Source organism: Necator americanus, chromosome III (assembly GCF_031761385.1).
Source record: "Necator americanus strain Aroian chromosome III, whole genome shotgun sequence".
NCBI classification, from domain to species: Eukaryota; Metazoa; Nematoda; class Chromadorea; order Rhabditida; family Ancylostomatidae; genus Necator; species Necator americanus.
In genome coordinates, this window is record NC_087373.1 from 18,315,242 (window position 1) to 18,336,263 (window position 21,022).

A 21,022-nucleotide genomic window follows, 5' to 3' on the forward strand; every position below is an offset into this window, starting at 1 on the left:
AAATGCACTCCGAACTCAGCAAGGTGCAGTTGAAATCTTTGCTGTTGGTATCTGTAACTCTAGACGTCTCACGTCTCGTACTCTCTCTCGTTTCATCAAGGTCAGGCACAGGTGTGGCGGTCGATACCTGCGAGTCATAGGTAAAAGCTCGACCTGCCAAATGTAACCAGTCATCGATTCGATCACATTGCTATCGTCCGTCGTCTCCTCACACAAATTTATTACTCTCCATTTATCGAGTAGCTAAGTTCGGTGTTGTGACACTCAACTGAGATCAGTTTTTTTTGCGTGCAGATATGGCTCGGCTACCTGAGTTTTCCGCTCGACTTTTACTTTTTAAGGACCACCTGTAAAACTGTAAAAATGGAGCTGTTGAGTTACTAAAATCTCTAAATGCGCGCATAGAAAAGGGAATCTAAGACCGTCTACAGTTTCACATTCTTCCGTAGAACAAATAAGCAAGGGCTACCATGGGCTGAAATCTATCCCAACGGGAGGAAAATGTTTGCAATTGTGACTAAAATGTGGTGCATGGCGCTAAGGCAGTGGCGGTGCTAGACGTCTGGCAATGAAAGGTAAGGTGTAGATATCCTGTCACGATAGTTGCAATCGGTCGAGACACTTCCACATGGAAGTTGGCACGGAAAAAGTGCTCAAGATGGGCACTGAAAAAGATCAGGAAGGAATATCTCCAGTCTGTTGAAAGTGTGTTCGCAGAGGAAGGGATTGGCACTTGGAATACAAATTCCTTAACAGCCCCATAACTGTTTAAAGACTGAGCTGATATTTTGTAGATTTACCTAACATAAGTTCAGATACACAATCAAATTCTTCAAGTGGGATTTTTTTCCAGCAAAATTCAACGTATGGTTATTATGCTTACACTTAGACTCAGTTCTGGTAGACTCGCAGAGCAAACGTCGCCACTGCTAACGACGAGCATTCTTTCGAGTTTTCTTTGTGCAGGCTGTCACTATAAGTGGGCAACCCATTATGGGCATTGATCGAGCTTACACTGTAAATCGGTTGCGGGTTGGGTGGGGGCGAATTACCAAGCGCGCTCGCTGCTAGTTTGACCCTTTTCCACCCACACACTCTCTTCAGCTCTTAACTCCGACATCGCAAGCGGTGCGTTCGTGATTTCGATAGAAATGTGTTGTACGAGGTTTTTGCATACATACATATGTTTCAGGAGCCCAATGCCGTATCGACCGGAAGCAGACCTCAAGAGACCAGACTTAAAAGGTAGGGTTATCTTAACCTTTGCAGAGCTTAGTTCTAGCTTCTCTTGTTTTTGGATACGTCAAACAGGTCACGGGAAAGAACTAAAGGCGGTATTCTTCTCTTCGTTTGTTTATCCTCCGACTCTTTGCAATTCTACTCGATTCTTGTGGTGTTCTCTCTTTGGTATGACCGCACAACGGGGATGCACTTTTTCTACCTCCCATCGCAGATAATCCCAACGACTTTCTAAAATTCTCTGCGAAAAGCCCAGTAAGAATGCCCGAAATTCACCTCTGTTCACGACGTACGTCACAGCTCAGTGTGAGTAAGAATTCTCTTCTGTATAGTTTATAGCTTTTTTCTAAATGTGTATGTAATTCAGTGACATCTACATGCTATAAAGTACGAAGTAGGAAGAATTTTGTTGGCTCTTTTTTGCATTCCCATCTCTTAGGTTCTCTCTCCTTTTCATAAAGCTGCCATGTGATTTTTAATGCGTTTTTTAGTTTCCACTGAGATTTTTCAATGAAAGGAACCAAAATATGCCTACGGGGAATTTTCATGCTCATTTCCGAGATTCTCACAGGAGAAGTTATCTTTCTGGCTAGTTACATCTGGATAGATAGCTTTCTTTCGGAGAAAAAAAAACTGTTCCTCAGCTTTGCCAGAAGAAACTTATCACAATAATTCTACATAGGGCTCACTTTCGTCCTTCGGAGACGTAGTGAGGCTTGGCTACTCGGAAATGTTTATTTTTGTGTTGAAAAGAGGAGTAATGTACTCGTTCAGAGTTGTTTTACCTAGATGGCTGTGTGTCGATGATGATATCTTTAGTCTTTATTGATTCTTTGTGTAACAGCCACTAAGGAATGCGTACGAGTACTGAACTAAATGGTTGTTTGTCTTGTCGACATGCTTACTCCCAACTTCTCGAAAGTTCGAAAGATAGTAGATGTGTCTTGAATCTTTGGTTTAGTTTTTGAGCAAGAAACTATAATATATGGCTTATCTTATGGTGAAACTTTTTCCCAAAGGTCGCCTTCAAATTATACTTGAGCGGGTTGTGATAAGTAGCTTGTAAAAGCATTGCAAGTGTTCACGGAAGTTACTCTGCGATCCTTCCCACATTCCCTTGTAGACGCTCCAAAACACGGTGACTTTAGATGAGCAAAATTGATAGCAGAGTAAGACCTTGTCATAAGAAGATGTGAAGAAAATGGAAATGAAAGCGTCTGGTGCACTAATCACGTTTCTCCCCAACAAGTCACGTCTCTCTCCACTCTTGAAAACGGATGTGGATTCACACGCGAAGCAAAGCACACAAATTTAACCTAAACGTGCCTTTTTTTTTACTTTTCCACTCCCTTCTTCTTTCACACACCGCTATATCCATAGGCTATCCATAGGCTGAAACCACCTTCTCACTAACAACTTACTACAAGAGAATGTTGAATGATTTGAGTACCGATTTGGCATTAATTGTGAACTGGAACTAATGTAACGCCCATCGAATAAATCATACTTACTCCAGGAGCAAAAGAAGGAAAAAAGAAGGAGAATTCTGGAACTTTTGAAAGACTTTGTCATGGATAGTTTCTGAGTTTTCTTAAGACTTAGGATTAGGGGGTATAGTATAGGTGCATTTTCTAAAAAAAAATCAAGCCGTAATTTTAAAGAGGCTAAAGAACTGGAGACGAATAAAGATTGTGATCTTTACCTCCCTCTTTGCTCCCTCCTCTTTTTATCTATGCACTATACGATACAGTGAGAGGGTGTGCATGGCGCAATGGTAAGAGGTAACCACTATCTCAACGCAGTCGGTTGTTCGATGCATTTCCAGGCTATGAACCCTCTAATCCCTCTGGGGTCGATAAATTGCTGTCAGAATTGTCTGTGAGGCTACAAACACTGATTTCTTGCTTGGATTCATCCGGAGTTTTCTTGCAACTTGGCAACTTTCACTTCTTCAAGGGGATTTTTTTAGCATCTTAAAGAGTTCGAAACGTTCTTCTCTTCGTCTACTTCAAAAGTAAAAGTAAAGTAAAGCAAAAGTTTTGTAGTTGAAGGCAATAAAAGCCTTTGTTCACTTAGTATTTTGCAGTTCCTTCTTAGTTGCAAAAGCGAACGAAGCGAGCGAACATTATTGAACGATTTACTAGCTCTCTTTCTTTCAAAACAAGTTGTTTTCATGTCCCATTGAGGTCTCTTAGGGACACAACTCATGTTAATAACGCCATCTAAGAGTTTTGAGGGTTATCATAATTCGAACTGAGAAAAGCTGAATACCACCACAATACAATTTTCTCAAAAGTAATACTTTGCCCAGAAAATGACCGTCAACATAACATTATATATATATATATATATATATATATCAATTCAAGGGTATATCAATTCCGAACTAATTGGACGAATTTAAAGCATTATCGTTCACTTTTTGTCATAAGCGCACATATTATTCCGATCAGAAACTCACGATCGCACACCATCGCTGCGTCCCACTGTTAAATGTTTGCTTAAGACGAATCTGTACAACAGAGCGCTCAGCTCCGCCCTTAGGCTCGAATCCAACACCCCCGGCCCCGCTTCCGATCATCTGCGAGCGGATCGAAACCACTACGCTCTGCACGTTACTGTTCACATAATGCTGCAACATGCACCAGATTTTTCCTGGCTGGCACGGGATCACTAGTATGTGGGTTGCAGCTGACAGTCCCGATGGGCCACTGCCCTTTGACGCCAAGAAATCACCTTTTCTGCTTCCTCTCCCTTCTAGGCAAATACGTAACTACTGTAGTATTGCTTACCTATACATTTTTTTCAATGAGAGTTGATAATAAATGAGTCAATGCGCGTGTTGTGATAGTAAATAAAGTCTCGCATTTATGTGGCTGCGTTTCGTGAAAAAACGATTTATGTTCTTGTGCTACATAGTTCTGACGGTTCTGTAGCAATGATTCAGAATGATTCTTTCTTGGGAGCTCACTTCAGGTTGTTTTACCTTCCTATATTTCAGATAAGTCGCAAATATAATTGCTGACTTACCTGTCTTAATCGACGTGCTGGTATCATTACCTGACACGATTGCCCTCATCTTAGTCGTGGCGTGTCGCCCTTGAACACAGTTCTGTCCAACCTTCTCGATCTACAGCAGGAGCTGGCGTAGAATACATGCATTCGTCACAGTTCCATATCCTGCTACGCTTAGTGTCTCACGTACCTGCCTATCGTCACCGAGTGAGTGATCCGAGTGCCTCAGGTCAGCAATGTCCGGCAGTTCAGCGTCAAGAAGCCGAGTGTTGTTAACCAAAGATTCCACGCACCATCTATGTACTCGACCCGTTCAAGTTGGGGTTTGGCAGTGGGCCGGACAACATCACCTTTTTAAAACTTCTGATTTAAATTTTAAGAAATCAGACATAACCAAACTCGGGTGGTTGTGTAGATATGGAAAATGATTCGCGAGATGGTTAGAGCTCCAGCTGGTTCCCAGTGAATTGCGTGTTTGGAGTGACGCGATGGAGGTAGCAGTCGCGAGTAGCTCTTTCACTTATCTCCGCTGTCCGATTGCAGCAGGCGAAGATCGCTGGTTTGACTGCGTCACTTCTAGCGCAGCCAGCGCAACCGCACCAAGTTTCAGGTTATTATGGTTAGTTAATATATGGCTTGTTCCATATCTCAACCTCATGTCCTTCCCCGCAACCTGATGTAGTTGTTTTCTGGTTGAACTTAAAAAAAGAACAAATACTGCCCACAGTAGTCCGAAATCAACGCGAGTGATTATTATAAGGGTTCGATATTCTTTTTCAAAATGTGGTTTTCTTTTTCTTCGACCGTTCTACACATATATCGTATGAAGTCAACATGCTCCTCGAAGATGCCGAATGTGAAATGTTAATTTCTAAAATCAAAGGTTCGCTTGAAGCATTTTTCAGCTTTCAGAATTAATTCCAGTTACATACTACCACTGACACTGCATGTGCGCGACTTCAACCGTGGTTAAGTAAACTTCTTCTTTCTCGCCACTACATACATTCTCAAAACCCTGTCATTTTTTTTATATTAGGCAAAAATTCCCCTTCTTGACGCGTTTCACACGCAAATCAAACGATTGTGATGGAATATTTCGACTCAACAGCATTTTTTATGAGAAGTGAAACGCCACAGCCATAGACCCCTCTCACTATAAGTGGATCTCACATTACAATCCCAAATACGTAGTTCATTACCTTGATAATTCCACGCGGGAAACAGAAACCTGAATTATCACGTGGCATGTTGTGTGGCTGGAAATCTAAAAGATAAGGCGCATAAAAAGCGCTCAGTACTGATCACTAATGTTCTTTTACTAATTTATGATTTTTCCATTGCGTTGTTACTGTGGAAAGATCATCTCTCGCCATCCTCTTCGTAAGCTTTTCATCCTTATGGAGGTGCATATTTCTCCAAAACTCTTTCATACTTTTTTTTATTTGATCAGGAAAGAATAGTGAACTCGATCTTTTCCTTACGTCGAGCTACCACTTAACTATTTCGTATTCTCTTTGTTCCAATATTTTTCTAGAATTACCATTTTACTTTGATGAATAAATACCTCTCAAAAGATTAGACAATGTTCATCCTTTACAGGCGAATTTCTCTGTGGTCACTGCGGAAAGACATTTTGTCATGCAGCTTCGCTTAATCGACATCGCTTGAATTTCCACGGAGATGACCAGCATTGTCAACTTTGCGATGCGAAAATCCCAGGTTTTTGCTCAGATCTAACAGGAGATTACCTCGATCGCGACTCAAAAGATGTGTTATAGCGCACGAGACAGTTCGTCGTCACATGGGTGTCCATCACGCCATAAACCGAGTGTTCACCTGTGGCTGCTGCAACTGGACCTTCCCAGACAAAAAGGTTAGTCGTTTAGTTCATTTACCAAATCCTGGTTCCAGCATCAGAAATAATGGACCAGCTGCAGACACATGCGTTAAAACTTCCGAAAAGGAAAAAGAAAGAAACGTCTATTGCCTCGTCTTTTTCAGTAGGCATATTTTGGAGACGAATTATTCCATACAAATTTCGATCTGCCAAACTGCGAAAATATGTGTGAAATGGAAAACGAGCGCTGCTGTGTAAACCTTACGCGCTATCATTCGCTCATACTTCCACACTCCGTTGGCGCATAATACCGATATCGTCATGAATTAAGAGTTTCAAGCGATGCTAATGTGGGATGAATTGAAATGTGAATTTGCGAAAACTCCTAGCAAAACTCGCCCTCAAAAAATTTAGGGACCTTCTTTAGTTCTGCGCCGCAGAGTTGACAGCGAAAGAAAGCATATGGTCAAGAATTACTGCTGAGAGAGTTACGAGGCTTCCATAAGAAAAGGCATCGGCCAGTGATCGTACACCCTTGCTACCTTTATAACACAAAACTTTCTATCGCAGTCAGAGATAAAACATCTTTTTTGTGCTTGAAAACAGTAGTTTTCGTTTGTTTGAATTTAGTCAACACTACAAAAGAAAAGGATGTGAAAGCTTCTAAATTCAACAGATAATTCCTACGCATGGTCAGATAATAAATACAGAGTAATAAATAAATATAATACAGAGTCCGAATAAGCACCCGATAGGTCCTCAATGTCCTTTGTTTTGTGCAACATATTTTTGTCGTTCTTGAAAACATTGAGCATTAAGCGACTAGCACTTCTAATGTTAAGGACAAATTTCCCAATTTCGTTCTTTTTCGCACAAGAAAACAAATACGAAAGATCTGTGCGGAAAAAAAAAACTTCGTACTGTTTTGACTAGTGAAATTGTACTTCGCAATATCTGTGAAGGAATTACAATAATAATTTTGCTGTTCAGAGAACATAACGAGATTAAAACAGTTGGCACCATCCGCTGCTCCAGATTTGTTGAAGCTTCTTCTACCTTGAAACTTTGATCATGGTTTGTGTCGATGAACATCAAACCTATTTCGTTCCATTTGTGAGCTAGCAGCAAAATCCTGCTCTGACCTTTCTTGCTCTGAATCTATCACTGTCGCTGACTAGCAGCAGTACTACGACTCTTCTGCAGACAGCTTTCCAAGTCCTCTGTTAGCCGTAACTGATCTTCAGAAAGGTGATCTTTGTGCCCAGTTCCCGCAAAAGAGTGTTCTATAAGCATACGTTCTGTAAGCAAAAACGCTACCTTCTACAACGTACTTTGCAAAACAACACTGCCTTTACAACATCAGATCTAGATTCGACAATATTTCGAATTCTCAGCAACCCATAAAAAAGTCTATTCAGATGATATAAACGTCATTAAAATAGATTTGTAGGATTAATAGCTGAACCCCACTCCATAACGATTGATGGAGAAGAAGCTTTTTGTTCTAAAGGCATAGGCATATGTTCTAAAGATGCTAGAGACCAAACCAGCGATCCGCTACTCTTGTGATTTGACTTTGACGAGATAGAAATACCGAACAAGTACCGCCCATTCTTCGTCGCTGATCTGCTTGGGACTCTGCTGTTCAAATTTAAGAGAAAATCCACATGTTGTAGCGGATGAATAGTAAGATGCTGCGTATTACTGGAAAATGAGTAGTAGGCATAAAAATCACAACAGAAACAAAGTAGTTTTGGATTTTCTCGCAATTGGATTATTTTTTTCCGCGGGATGGGGCTTCATTGTAACAATTGTGCACATGCCGTTATTCGCCGTTAAAGTCACTGCGAACATTCAAGTATCAGCAGCATTCTATGTCCTACGATATCGCTGTGAAACCGTCTTCATTTTAGGAACTTCATGCCCACAATAACAGCATGATGCGAAGTGGACACCCTGGAGACGCCAAGGCGATCGCCATAAGCAGCAGGCCACCCGGTATGACATTAATTGAAGAGGAAGCGTATCTGGTAAATTGCTGACCTTCAGGCTCCCTTTCCCAGGCCGAACTTCGTGGTGAGGAGCACACTTCACCGAGATCTCAAAAGAACGTCTCCCGAAAGAAGGAGGAGAAAGGCACCGCTGCTCATTTGCTGTTCTCACAGCTTATGAACGTAAGTTTCACATCATGTGAAGTTAGGTGGATAATGAAGTATGTTTCACTGATTTTGCTTTGATTATCACGTCGAACTCGACTTGCTCTGCTAGGGGCTTAATTATTTGAAAAACAAATTTTTACTCCCTTCCAAGCATTTCGCTGGGGAGGATTGTTTAGCATAAGGGCACTTCACTGATAGTCTTCTTCGTCTACAATGTTCAGTGCATGTGCTTTCCGAGAAGTGATGCTATTTTCTAAGAAACGTTTCTCTTTGCAGTCACAGTCGCAGTCTCCTTCACAAGTGACAGTGTCGGCCGACTGGCTGAATGCGTTTCTACTTAACAACCCTACACTTCTTCCTCTGCTACACAACGCTCATGTGGGAAGTGGAGACACAGAGGTGCTGCCACTTTGTATTATTTCCCTTCTTCTAAGGGCAACAGAAGATTTCTTATATACGCCGAGGAGATCTTCACAGTGCATTTATTCGAAAAGAATTAAGATTGGATCCAAAGGCTTTGGATGAAATTCAATCACAATTGTTCCACCCACGTACACCACTTCCTCCCATTCCTTTTCTGGTTTTTTTTTTCGGAATGGGTTGGATAAGAGCACTGAAATATGCTGTTTCTTGCTTAATTTCTGAAAGCGTGCAGGACCTTTTTCGCACACGTCCGCCATGAGTTTTTCTCCTCTCTCACACTTTGCCTATGATATAGTTACATGTGTTTGTTACATCAACATCGAACAGCACACACTCTAAATATGTCTTTTTCGAAATTTACAACAATTTACTGATCTTAGCCTTGAAATGCATGACGGTCTCTCTCCCCAATTCATAGCTATTTTGTCACCCTGACCAAAAAAAAATGAGCTAGGATTTTTTTTTGAATCTGCATTTCACCGTCAAAGGCAATGTATTGCAAAAGTTGCGATCTCAACGAATAAATGGTGTAGCATGCAGTGCACGTATTATGTAAAGGCGTGATTGCACCCTATTCCGTCCAACGATCCAAAAAAAGGCGTCTGAAACAGCTTTGTAGCTTTGCAGCTCCTCACCAATGCAACTTATTAGGCGGTAGAAAGCGGACAACTCCGTCATCGTTGAACTTCTACAATGCAACTGATATAGTCTAAATATGCAGCGGAAGTTGTCCTACCTGCACGATCCCAGACTCGTCGCGGATCCCATCGTTCCGTTAAGCGTGACAAGTTGCGCAGTTTGCGAGACAGGATCACAGTTTCACACGCTTTTTCCAGATTAACAGGGAGTTAAGCGTGATCTCACTCACTCTTGAACTACACCCTTAACTATGTCTACCTATGAAGAGATCCCAACATCGTCACTTTCGTGATATGCTGCCTGTAAGGGGTAAAAAAACCATTGCCAAACTCAATAAGTATACGGTGCATGCTATAAGATGTTGTTCTTTGTTTGAGGATGGGTCTCTCCGCCATGGCAGCGATAGTTGAAAATCACTTTCTTAACACTTCAGACTTCGTTTAACGTCTGAAACAGCTCCACTACATACTCATCCCCCCTGTGAGGCTTCTATAAATAGTAATTCGATTGTAGTTAGCCGCTTTTAAGGTCTTATACGCTTGGCGCTCATTCTGAACGGGGGGGGGGGGAACGGTAAAGAGGGTCCCGGCGGATGCGTCCGAGACATAACGTGCCCAGTGGATATGCCGGCGGATACGTGAACATATCTCGACGAGGTCACGCTCCAGTCGTTCATGAAGACGCAGACAACCGCCATAGATGTCCTTCCTACCATAGGGACGCAGAAAACTGCGCAGTTACAAGGAAATATGTAAAGAAGAGTGGTGTGAGCTGTCGAAATTACCGAATAAGTCAAAGAATAATAGCATTAGATAGAAGTACATGGGATTTTGTATGGTTTTCTAATAAAGAAAGGCAGTGAGTTTGTCTTTATATCGCCTTCAGAAAGTCTAGAAATCTTACTAAATTTGAACTCTTTTCCTTCCTGTAATTTTCAAGAATTCAGAGATACAGAAGGTTCCTTTGCCCAGAAATAAATTAGGCTACAAAAAAGCTTGCGAGTTACAGGATAACGATAGTTTTCATTACCGTTACTTTCGAAAGTTTTTTTCTTTTCTTTCTTTCGAAATTTTTCGTTTTAACGAAAATTTTTATACACGTAATTTGAAGCTATTAGATACATCCTTATCTCAAACTTCACGTGAGGATTTCTCTTGCTTCTGGTACGGTTACTAAATTGAGATCACCTCACGTTAGTGAAGTGAATGTGTCTGATTCTCCAGAACAATTCAACAGATAGTGAATTATATCCTAGCCGGTGATGCAGCGTATGATTAGCGGTAGGTAAGCAGAGTCAGTTATTTAGGTGCCAACGAAAGTGAATCTCTTTAGGACACGCACCATCGCTAATTGCCCTTACGAGGCATAGCCGGGGCATGCTGGAAATTCCGCCGGGACCCTCTTTACACGCACCCTGAACGGGACGTTGTAACCATTGAGCTCTAGTGCGAATAGCTCCATTGGATGCACCCAGCGCGCAGGTCCGCAATCCCTGATCCGCTGGCTCCCTCCTTGTCGACAGACGAGAGGTGTTGCTGCAGCAAAACAGTGCATGACCAACCCGGGATAAAGTTGCGAGTAATGGAGTACGCAGGATGAATGAATTGTTCCTCCATTTCAGTTTCTGTGGACTCCATTGCTCTTTTACTACCGTTTGTTTCTGTTGATGGCACAGTTCCTTCACAGAGGGACCTCTGTGATCTTTCACAAAGTCCAAGTCGTGGTCAGAGAGTTTTTTGCTCCGGAATTATTCCTGAAATCGCTCACTCCATCCTCATTCTTTTCACTTTTATGTTCATATGAAGCTATATTCTATGATATGGAAACACAACCAGACAGAGGAAAGAATGCATTAGACAACCCACTGACCTCAGTTCGTCACGTAGCGCGCGCAAAGACCGCAACACTAGGTGCACGAAAGAATTAGTTATGGGGAATGGTGACAGAGGATGTGACTTTGAATTAAAATTTCAGTTGTAAGACGTCTTGGCCACACACTGGAATATCTGTTCTTTCCATCACTCAGAAAGTGAAAAAGAACCATTAAATACATGAGCTGAAAAGGGAGTTACATCCAAAGAGTATTACACGTGCCCATTAAGATACGATGCTGAGATCCTTTTTTTTCCATTTTTTCTTCATCCATCTCGAGAATCACGAGAAACAAGAATGCTCTGCTCTCTGCTTGTGTAAACTATTGGAATTTAGATGACACCATCAACTTCTATCGACGAGGATCCGAGTAACCAAAGCAAGAGCATTTTTAACAACAACAACATCGAGTTTTCTCAGTTGAACGTCAAAACAGAGAACGACATTATGTTGAGTGGACCAGAGTCTGGTATAGCGTCTGGTGAAGAAGTCGGTTCACTTTAGTTTCCTTGCATACATTAAGAGGTATTTGGGCATGTCTCCAGGTCATCGAAACTGATTCATCGCCAGCTCCAAGTTCAAAAGAAAGCAGTCCTATCGCCAACGACACTGTTCCACCATTTACGGTGATCTTTCATTTGCATTTATCTAATGAAGAATGCAGGAGGCAAAGAATTGGCGGCAAAGATTAGTCGAAATCAGTTTGCGTAACATTGCTCAATCGTTGCAGACTCCTAGTTAATTAGCAGCAAGAATTCACATTCTTTTGTGATGACCTCTTTTCCTAGAAACTGTATTACACGCATAATGATCTCTGCTTTCAGCGAAAACGCAAATCCGTTGACGCCATTGCTTCCATCCTCTTCAAAAAGAAGTGTATGATGGGATAATGAGAACTGCATTGAAAAATCGAGGGTTGGAAATTCTCGAATCCTTGAGCTGACTGCGCTGATGACTAAATCTATCAGTAATCACGTTCCACTGTAGACGACACGGTTTTTGCTCGAATAGGTTGTGTTTGGTCGATTCCGTCCTGTCAGCTATTAGCTATAGGTTCTATTACTATTTTAAGTTATTTTCATATAATGTTGCATAATTATAGTTACGGCTTTATGGCAATATATCTCAGCCAGAGTTATCATTCATTCGATCATGTTTATCCAGAAATGTAGATATGTGTTACGCTCAGGATTGCCACATTCCATACACGGTTTGACAGTGAATCTGATAATGTTCTTTATACCCTCCTTATGTTACTTCTGGAATAATATTGCTGTCGTTTCGTGCTTTTTGCTTCTGCTTGTCAATGCATCATACTTAATTTGATTGAGAACATGTGATCATAAGAACGTTTAAAGAGTCTCTTGAATGCTTCATTTTTCGCTTTCTTCAATCATCGTCTTGAACAGTTTGATCTGCTGTGCTGCCATTACCCTCATAGCGATGAATCCAGCGATGATCTAAACAAAATGTAAGAGACTGAGGTTAATAACATAGCTGTGTTATTTGGCATCACTCTGTCAAATATGAGCACGGCGCTCATCAAGCGTATTACGTGTCCTGGAAAATTGGCATTCTTCTGTGTATGTATCCTATTGGTGTGTCCAGTATGTTTTTAGAGAGAACCATAGATATGAGGCAATAACGGAACCTATTATGATGTGAAATACGTCATACTAGCTCACAAAAAAAGAAACATCAACAACGAAGACATGGCTGACGTTCTGGATTGTTGAAAGAAACCCAGTGAATGAAAGAAATGAATACTTGTATATAAAAACGATTCGTAGTGCTCTGCAAGCTTTAGTCGCAGTTTGATATTTCGTGTGTTGATCAAAGATTATGTCGTCGCTCCTGGTGATCCTGCACAGCAACAGTCCAGTACAGGACGCTGGGAAGCGACAAGTGCGTGCTACCAGTGGCCGCACATCCGGTGGAAAGCTGCATAAGATTAGTTCCAAGGTACACGACTTCCGTGTTCACTACCTCGAACGATTATCGGAACCCCGACTCGGAAGATAATGAAAAAAAGTACGAAAGAATTCCAGTGCGGTCCATGACAAAACTAGATAGCCTTTTCAGAATTTACTTGAAGTCTCAACATCTAAATATTTTCAATCGACTTTTTTTTTTGTTTCTGTTCCTTTTTTGTTTTTTCTGCTACTATTCAACCAATTTTGGAGACTGAAAGAAAAAGCAAACTTTCTTCATATTCAAAGTTAGGGCTAGCGCTTTCCGTAGGAAGCAGACGTGCGAAATTTGCCGACAGTGAAAACTTTCCTGAACACTGAATCCTAAAGTTTGATTTAATTCCCTTTTTTCTGTGCGAAAGTATGGCTATTCATTTGTGCTTCCGAATTTTATCAGTTCCTAACCTCAGAGCTCTGCTTAAAAAAAAGTGGAATCATATCAAAGCTGTTGAAATACTTCGGATCTGATGATGCTGTTTCATAATGAGAAACATTGACAAAAACGTGAAGAACATAACGTCGTTTCTTCTCCTGTTACTAAAGCTAGAACAGTAGCGAGGTTAAAAGCGGGTTTCCAGATATTGTGTAAATACTTGATACTCTTGGAATCAAGTGGAAACGGTAGTGAACTTAATTATGTTGAAAGAAGTTCGCCTGTAAAAACAAATAGAATGAAATGTCAAATCAAGTAAAACAAGTATGTAATAAACGAGAAAGAGAATGAAAATTCGAGTTCAGCAAGTGATAATAATAAATAAAAAGATCAATGCAAGAACTAGTGGAAAAACGAGAAGAAACTGGACAGAAGAAAAAGAAAACATAAGCTATGCAGTTACCTGAAAAAAAAAAGTTTCTCAGCTGCAAAATAAGGATCGAAAAGCGTAAGTTCCGATTCCATCCCTTACTCAATTTAAAACTCAGAGATCATACTTTCTTTCTTTTTTGGATTAAGATTTATTGTGATATTCTCCTCGTTTGTTTTAAGGTAAGAAGATGTGAAACAACGTAAGGCGCTCATTTTCTACCTCTCTCTAGGCTTACTCCTCTGAAGCAGCAGAGGAAGTAGTTACTCGGTGTACCATTTTGAATTTCGCAGAGCGTTAGCATTGGCCCAAAGGACGGAGCCTCCCACAGCCGGGTGTAAGTTTAGATACGAGTCTAACAGACTACTGAAGACTTTGCTAATGGTAACAAGTTTAAACTGTAAACAAACAACAACGTACCTCCGTGACAAGAAATATTAAGTGGAGTGTCAACATTATTATTTCCAGCGGAACAGGAGCCACCGCATTGTTGAGTAAGAGGAATAAGAGAACAGGCAACTGCAGTACAACCGTCAACGTCCAAAATCCGGACATTGCGGGGATCTGAGAGAAGCTGGAGCGTTAAATGTTCTAGTCACTCCGATTCACTATCAAGGAAGACCTCAGTCCCACAAAAAAGTCTTTAAAACTATAGCATTGGTGGCCTAATCTAGACAATCAAACACTTTGCGTATAAACTCAATCATGAGAAATAAAACAACTAATAAAAACCAACAAACTTCTGAAGAAAACAAATAATAGGAAATAAAATATAAATCCAATGAACAGAAAAGGGAAGGTGGAAGTAAAATCCACACCTTTTCGCCAAGATTCCCCACGACAGCAAGAAGGAGACGCACAATCTCCACTAAAATGTGGACTAACAGTACGACGACTAAGATAACCTTATAGGTTACATGCAGATGAGTGTACTGAAAATATGGGTGGAACAGCGTTGAACGCAAGAAGAAGAAGAAAGAACTATACAGTACCTTTAGAACCAAGCAGCTTATTTCTGCGATAAACAGAAGTGGTGCGAAACACGCATTCAAATGGACGGTCACTCCGAGAAGAAGACTTGACAGCGGCTCTACAATACATTCAGCTTTATTTGTTTTGCCGTTACATGAATACTGCATGAACTACTGATGGAATAATAATTACTTAGATAATTCATCAGTTTTCACAGTGAGCGTGTCCTTTTCTGCTTATTTCTAGTTTGAAATCAGCAAGGATACAAACAAGATATGTGAAATACATGTATATGAAAAGGAACAAAGCACAACGTTCAGCCTTTACTTACAAAACTGCCTTAAAACACGTAGGTGGGAAATTCGCTTAGAACGTGCCTAAAACAGTTCACTTCCATGATGCTGTTCGAAATTGCTTCGAAACACACATCGTTCACAATAAAATATGAATATTTTTAATTTGCGTGTTCGGTTGTGAATCACTTCGCATATCTCTTTTCAAGTCCAAATATATTCTGGATTTATTGAATGACAAATGGTAAAGTGTTTATAGTATTTCGAATCACGAAGATAAGCATACCTGTAGAGAACACAGCCAAAAAACGCGATCCCCTCGAACTAAACGTCTATGCGATGGGACCCTGGCTACCTCCCCTGTGTTTGCAGAAGAAGACCACTCCACGCGACAGCCACCTGCCAGCGGTTGAAAACTACATCTCCTTCGTCTTCATGAAATCGCTTACTTAAGTCACTCATGCAGATTATTACCCTTTTAGGCGGCTTATGTTACTTGATTCACTCATGCAGATCACTGCCCTTTTAGGCGACTTATGTTCGGTTATTTGCAAGAATTAACTGGTATCGCGCAAGAGTAATGCAATTTTTCAAAGTTTCTGCGAGGTCAGTGAGTGGGAGTATTGATCACCTGGTGACCCTTGTTATCACCAGTCAGCAAAACTACCTGTCGTGGGAGCGACAAAAAGCGTGAAGACCAGAAGGCCACACGCACCGGAAACAAAGAATAGAAGCATTACAGGGGAGAGAGCTACTCGATCTACATTTACCGTCTGCTCAACCCGGTCCACTCCGGAGCACCGCCGAAGACGATCGCACTCATGATCTCGTTCGTAAACAACGTCTTCAGCGAACCGTTGTTGAAATGCCCAAACATGCACAATTCAACAGGCAATTGCCGTCCTCACCTCATAAAACCCGATATTCACGTAAGGTGTCCGGGTCTACTGTCGAGTCAGAATGACCTGAAACTTGCTACAGTTGTGAATTCGAAGTGATGAAGTGAACCCAGCGATTGCAACTGAGGTGAGACATTCGCTAACTCTACTTGGAAATACAGAAAAGAGTGGAACTAGCGAGGGTTCTACCTCGATCGCCCCCGCTACCTCCTTTGTGTCGCTTCGACTTGTATGTGCGTTAGCAGTAAGGGACAGTGCTGAAAGATTTTATATTATGCTCGTTCACTTAGCTGAAAAAAAGATGCACTCGACTTTCGTCCTATCCCAATTTCTCGAAGCAGTCACTGGTTACGGGTAAATCGGAGCGTTCTTCCTAACTCGATCCAAATTGAAATCACGAGAACTTCACATTTGCTTTTTGTGTGTTTTGCTCTTGAGGATCCAGAGTAAACCACTGCACTTACCTCTGTTCCATAATAGAGGGAAGTTGGCTCCGCGGAGAGAAGATGCCATGCAGATGATGCAGGGACGCGCGCGGCACCACTGCTGTTGCCATGGAGACAGCTCGCGCCTACAATGTGTAGCCACACACGGTGCAGTGTATTTCGGTCCTAACTGGAAGACTGTTTTAGAATAATCTTTTTCACAGAAGCACAATAGGAGTTGAAGACTGATAGACAAATAGTATGACAACTTTCTCCGAGAAGAATTTTCGAATTAGAATTCCAAAGAGGAAGTGTAACTCTTTGGGGTCGTAGCTTTTCAAGCAAATGTATTGCAAGATTCTAATTTCGACTTCTCCATTTTCTTCCAAAAATAAACAGAAGACGTAAACCACAGCCAATTGTTGAATGTCATAAAGATTTGAATGCCATAAAAATAATCATTCCTCAAAAAGGGAACTGTATTATTTGCATTCTTCTTCCGCATTTTCCAGCCAATTATTGATTTTCAAATACCAGATGATGATGATGATGATGATGAGGCATTAATGTACTATTAAGGAGCCTCCAGAATCCAGGAAATCACCTGGGTTTGGAAATTGTGGAGTAAAAAAAGTGGTGTTCAGTCACCAAGTGAAATAGAACTTTCTCGAAACTTCGGCTATCATGTTTTTGATTTCGAGATAAATCTGATCCTCTCAACTCTACTACTGACTTGAGATTTTTTTCTATTCGTGGCCTTTTTGACCTAAAAATGAAGGTAAAAATAGCAAGTTGTTGAAATGTTATACTTCATATTTATTGATTTGATTTGATTCACTAAGTGGAGTCCCAAGTGCAGAAAGCAAGCTATTTTCGACTGCTCGGTTTTTTTATTTGTATTTTATCGAGACGGCAAGGCCCGCAAAAAAAATGAGATTGGTGGTGGGCATGAAGAAACACAGCAACAATGTTTGAAAAAATTTTCTCGGCGTTTGTTTTTGCGCTCCAAAGGTTTGGGAATTTTGATCTCAAAAACGGATAACACACATCAAGTAGGTCAGACCAAAATCAAACTGAGCAGTCGTAGATTGGAGAAGAAATCATTTCTCTTGAATTTTCTGTTAGGACAAAAAGCCGCAGATTAATCAATAGCATATCTTCCATTATATGCTACTCCTATTTTCCCCAACGTCTTTCACTCATTAATCAATGAATTTTATCGACTCCTCACACTGTCTTCGTAACCTTTTTTTGCTTTTCTCTCGTATTTTTCCATAAATTTCGCTCTTTTTCCCAGTGCTCATTTGATACCATTTGTACATGACACGATTCGCACGGGCAGCCGGTAGTCCAGCAGCTCGATCAAATGAAAAAAGCAAATCTGAAAATGCATTGTTTCATCTACCCGACAGTTTAGTTTTTCTTAATATGAAAAACAATAATCAATAAAGTTAGAGAGTCCTATTGGTCTATTAGTTCTCTATCATGGGTGGGCAATATTTTGTTCTTTTCACCTTCATGCGCACTTTTAAAGACAGCATACCACGAATCTGAGGTGGTGCGGATTTCAGGTGGAGTATTTGTACACGGGATAGTAGATTATGGAGAGGGTTGCAATTCCATCCATTTCTTCTCAATTGCCGTAAAAAACGGCCCGGAAGATGCTCGCGTGCACAAAGCTGGCGCGCTCCAATCGAACTCCTTGTGGGAAATAGTGCGCCGGAACGCTCGAAGCCGTATCTTCCGGGCCGTTTTCTACGGCAATTAGGAAGAAATGGACAGAATCACCCTTCTATCAATAATCTACGATCCCGTATACGAATACTCCACCGGAAATCCCTACCACTCCAGATTCGTGAGGTGATGCCTTTAAGTAACGATGAAAACGGCCACAAATTATCCAAGCCAATAGTTACAGTGTCACACTAGAAAATGGCCCGGAAGATTTGAAAACGTCTGTGAATCATCAATCATAGCATATCATATCATCAATCATCATCATGGCACTTGCAGTCAAGGTGGGACCATCGCGAACTGCAGCGATGAGAGGTGCAGGCAATGCAATACACGGCCCTCCTCGACAACTATCGCTACGCGCCACCGAGCACAGCTGCCTACACAATTGCCCGTGCTTCACTTCGTCTCTACCGTACAAAAAATATACAGAAAAAAAAACACTGACGATATCTTGGCTATCACCTAAACAAGGCCTGGTATTAAGATGGAGTTGGTTTCATTTTGTTCTTGTTGCAGCCTTTGGTAGTTCTAACTCTTGGTGCACAGGTATGGTGTAAAACTCTTGTTCTTGAGTTTGTCTTTTTCTTCCAAAATAAAATCTGCTATGATCCGTTGTCGTTGTTGATGTGACAACATGTATAAATGACAATTTTGCCTTCGGTGCGTATTTCAATTGCTTAAAGACTTGAGCACAGCCACATTTTTGTGGCAACAAAGAGTTCTTGCAGCTGAAGTTTCTCTGATGACACAAATCCTCCAAATACTCTCAACAAAACTTTCTGTGAGAGCAAGTGCAATAAAAGAAGCAACCCTACTAATTGAAAGCAAGTCACGGTCAGAGGAGCGGCGCGGTGAAGCTAGCGGTTGGGACCCAAGTGGGACTATCGTGAACTGCAGTGATGAATTCTGCTGGCACTCGTCTCCTCAAAATGTCGCAGCGCGTAACGTCACCAGCAAACGATGTTTGTAGATCACGTGCTTCGGTATGTCAGCGTCGAAAGCCGCAATCGAAAAAGGGCGGTAGAAGGGCGAGTTGGCAACCATCAACTACTACCGTCAGTGAGCATAAAGGACGACTGGAGCACGTCAACGGCGAAGAAGGTAGCGATATGTGAGTGCATGCCACTGCACTGCATCACTCTTTTTTCATACCCACGCGGTGAAAAAATCACTCGTGCCACACCATCGCTTCCTCTACTGGGAGTCTAGTGAAGAGTCAAAGCGGTTTATTACTGACGGGACGATGGTGACATTGCTTGAAATGAGCAAACAGCGAACTTCTAAAACGTAATGGCCCATGTAGGCAGGTCTCTCCAATTAAGATACAACTTGTTATTGTTCAGAATCCACGAATTCAACAATCTAGCAAATTTTCGAGGTGCGTAGGCATTATTTTCTTCGATGGATTAGTAATGACAGCGAAGAATAGTAAGGATATCTCAGAAGAGTTGGTAGCTGCGAGCAGAGCGACAAAGAAAACGGAATTTCCAGAAATTTTGCAATTTAAAAAAGTCCTCAATGCAAAGACATTTTTCTGGGAAAAAAGTTGAGAGTATGTTTGGTGAGAGTTAGGATCCGAGGTGTCATTGTATGTGATGTGCCCACTCAACAGCAGATAACCTTATAGAGCGCTGATCTCATCAACTGAATTTTTCATCATAGAACTAATTCAAGAACTGATGATTGAGGAAATTGTCACATACATGAGTCTGTAATCTATCAATTCACTTCACAAATGGCATGAAGCGCAATTATTAGTTGTGCATTGCTATTAAGAACAGTTAAACTAATCAGAAACCATTTATTAGAAACCGCCACAGAAAGTCTGAATGTCCGGCTAACGCGGACTTCAGACTTTCTGTGGCGTTCGCTTCGGTCGCGTTCAATGGTCAATGAAAATTAATAGCAGCGGCTTTTGCTTTAGAATTAGATTGGTGCCTTTCTAACAATACTTCCTGCTTCTTTGTATAAAATTAGGGGCAAGATTTCTTAGATTTAGTTCTAAATGTTCTCCATTTGGAGATCATTCAAACGTCAGATTTAAATACTCCTTCGATACCAACATATCAATATACAGACCCAATTTGAAAATATTACTCGAAGTATGGGTTTTCTCCCTATTTTCCCCCACAGTTATCACAGAATGATGTTTTAACATAAAACGACGTGAACAACATCATCGCACTGATAAAGATAACTTTCCACCTCAGACCATGTAAACTGATGAGCACTATTTAAGCAGCGAGTTTCATTCATGCTTCCACTTTCTGAAGAAGGCATGTTACCAAGTTGAGGTGAGGTGCAAGAAAATAGACACGCGGAGGAGTTATAGAAGTGAAAAGCAACGCGCGCTGTGGTGCGGGCTTCTAAGCAGTTGCAACGTCTCATTCACCTTTCGCGACATGCAGATGAAGTTATTGCACCAATCTGACGCCCCGGGATCCGTCCACCCCATTTTATAGCTATCTAACGTCGGCGCAGCAATTCGACACCGGTGGACTCGTTGCACCCCATTTTATAGCTAGTTGGCACCGGCGCACCTATCCGACGCCGCCGGTAGCTAGCTATCTGGGGTCGGCACACCAATCCGACGCTGGATGGACCCGTCGCACCTCCTTTTTCGAATTTAGTGACACACACACACACGGACTAAGCTACATATATCATGATGTTCTTCACAGATAAACCACTCATTGGAGTAAACATAAGGAAGACTTGCAATTTGGAGTAACAATACAA

General features: G+C 41.4%; 2 protein-coding genes across 3 annotated transcripts; one reads left to right on the forward strand and one right to left on the reverse strand.

Annotated features, from left to right (window-relative positions):
* Positions 1–628: 628 nt before the first annotated feature.
* RB195_010005 (uncharacterized protein) lies at positions 629–12,074 on the forward strand (the record flags this gene model as incomplete). Of its 2 annotated transcripts, XM_064190808.1 has the most annotated exons (11): positions 629–694; positions 967–1,037; positions 1,193–1,245; positions 5,854–5,973; positions 6,033–6,127; positions 8,005–8,089; positions 8,141–8,265; positions 8,527–8,649; positions 11,521–11,673; positions 11,730–11,810; positions 12,009–12,074. In XM_064190808.1, 11 exons carry the CDS (start codon positions 629–631, stop codon positions 12,072–12,074), a joined length of 1,038 nt encoding a protein of 345 aa, XP_064048391.1. The 2 variants fall into 2 exon arrangements, with proteins under 2 accessions (XP_064048391.1, XP_013298579.2); XM_013443125.2 differs by lacking the exons at positions 629–694; positions 967–1,037 and having other exon boundaries at positions 1,200–1,245.
* A 483-nt stretch (positions 12,075–12,557) lies between these two features.
* On the reverse strand, positions 12,558–16,634 carry RB195_010006 (uncharacterized protein; the record flags this gene model as incomplete). Its single annotated transcript, XM_064190809.1, has 5 exons — positions 12,558–12,644; positions 14,378–14,521; positions 14,776–14,889; positions 14,950–15,047; positions 16,586–16,634. The coding sequence occupies 5 exons, from the start codon at positions 16,632–16,634 to the stop codon at positions 12,558–12,560; spliced, it is 492 nt and encodes a 163-aa protein (XP_064048392.1).
* Positions 16,635–21,022: the final 4,388 nt, after the last annotated feature.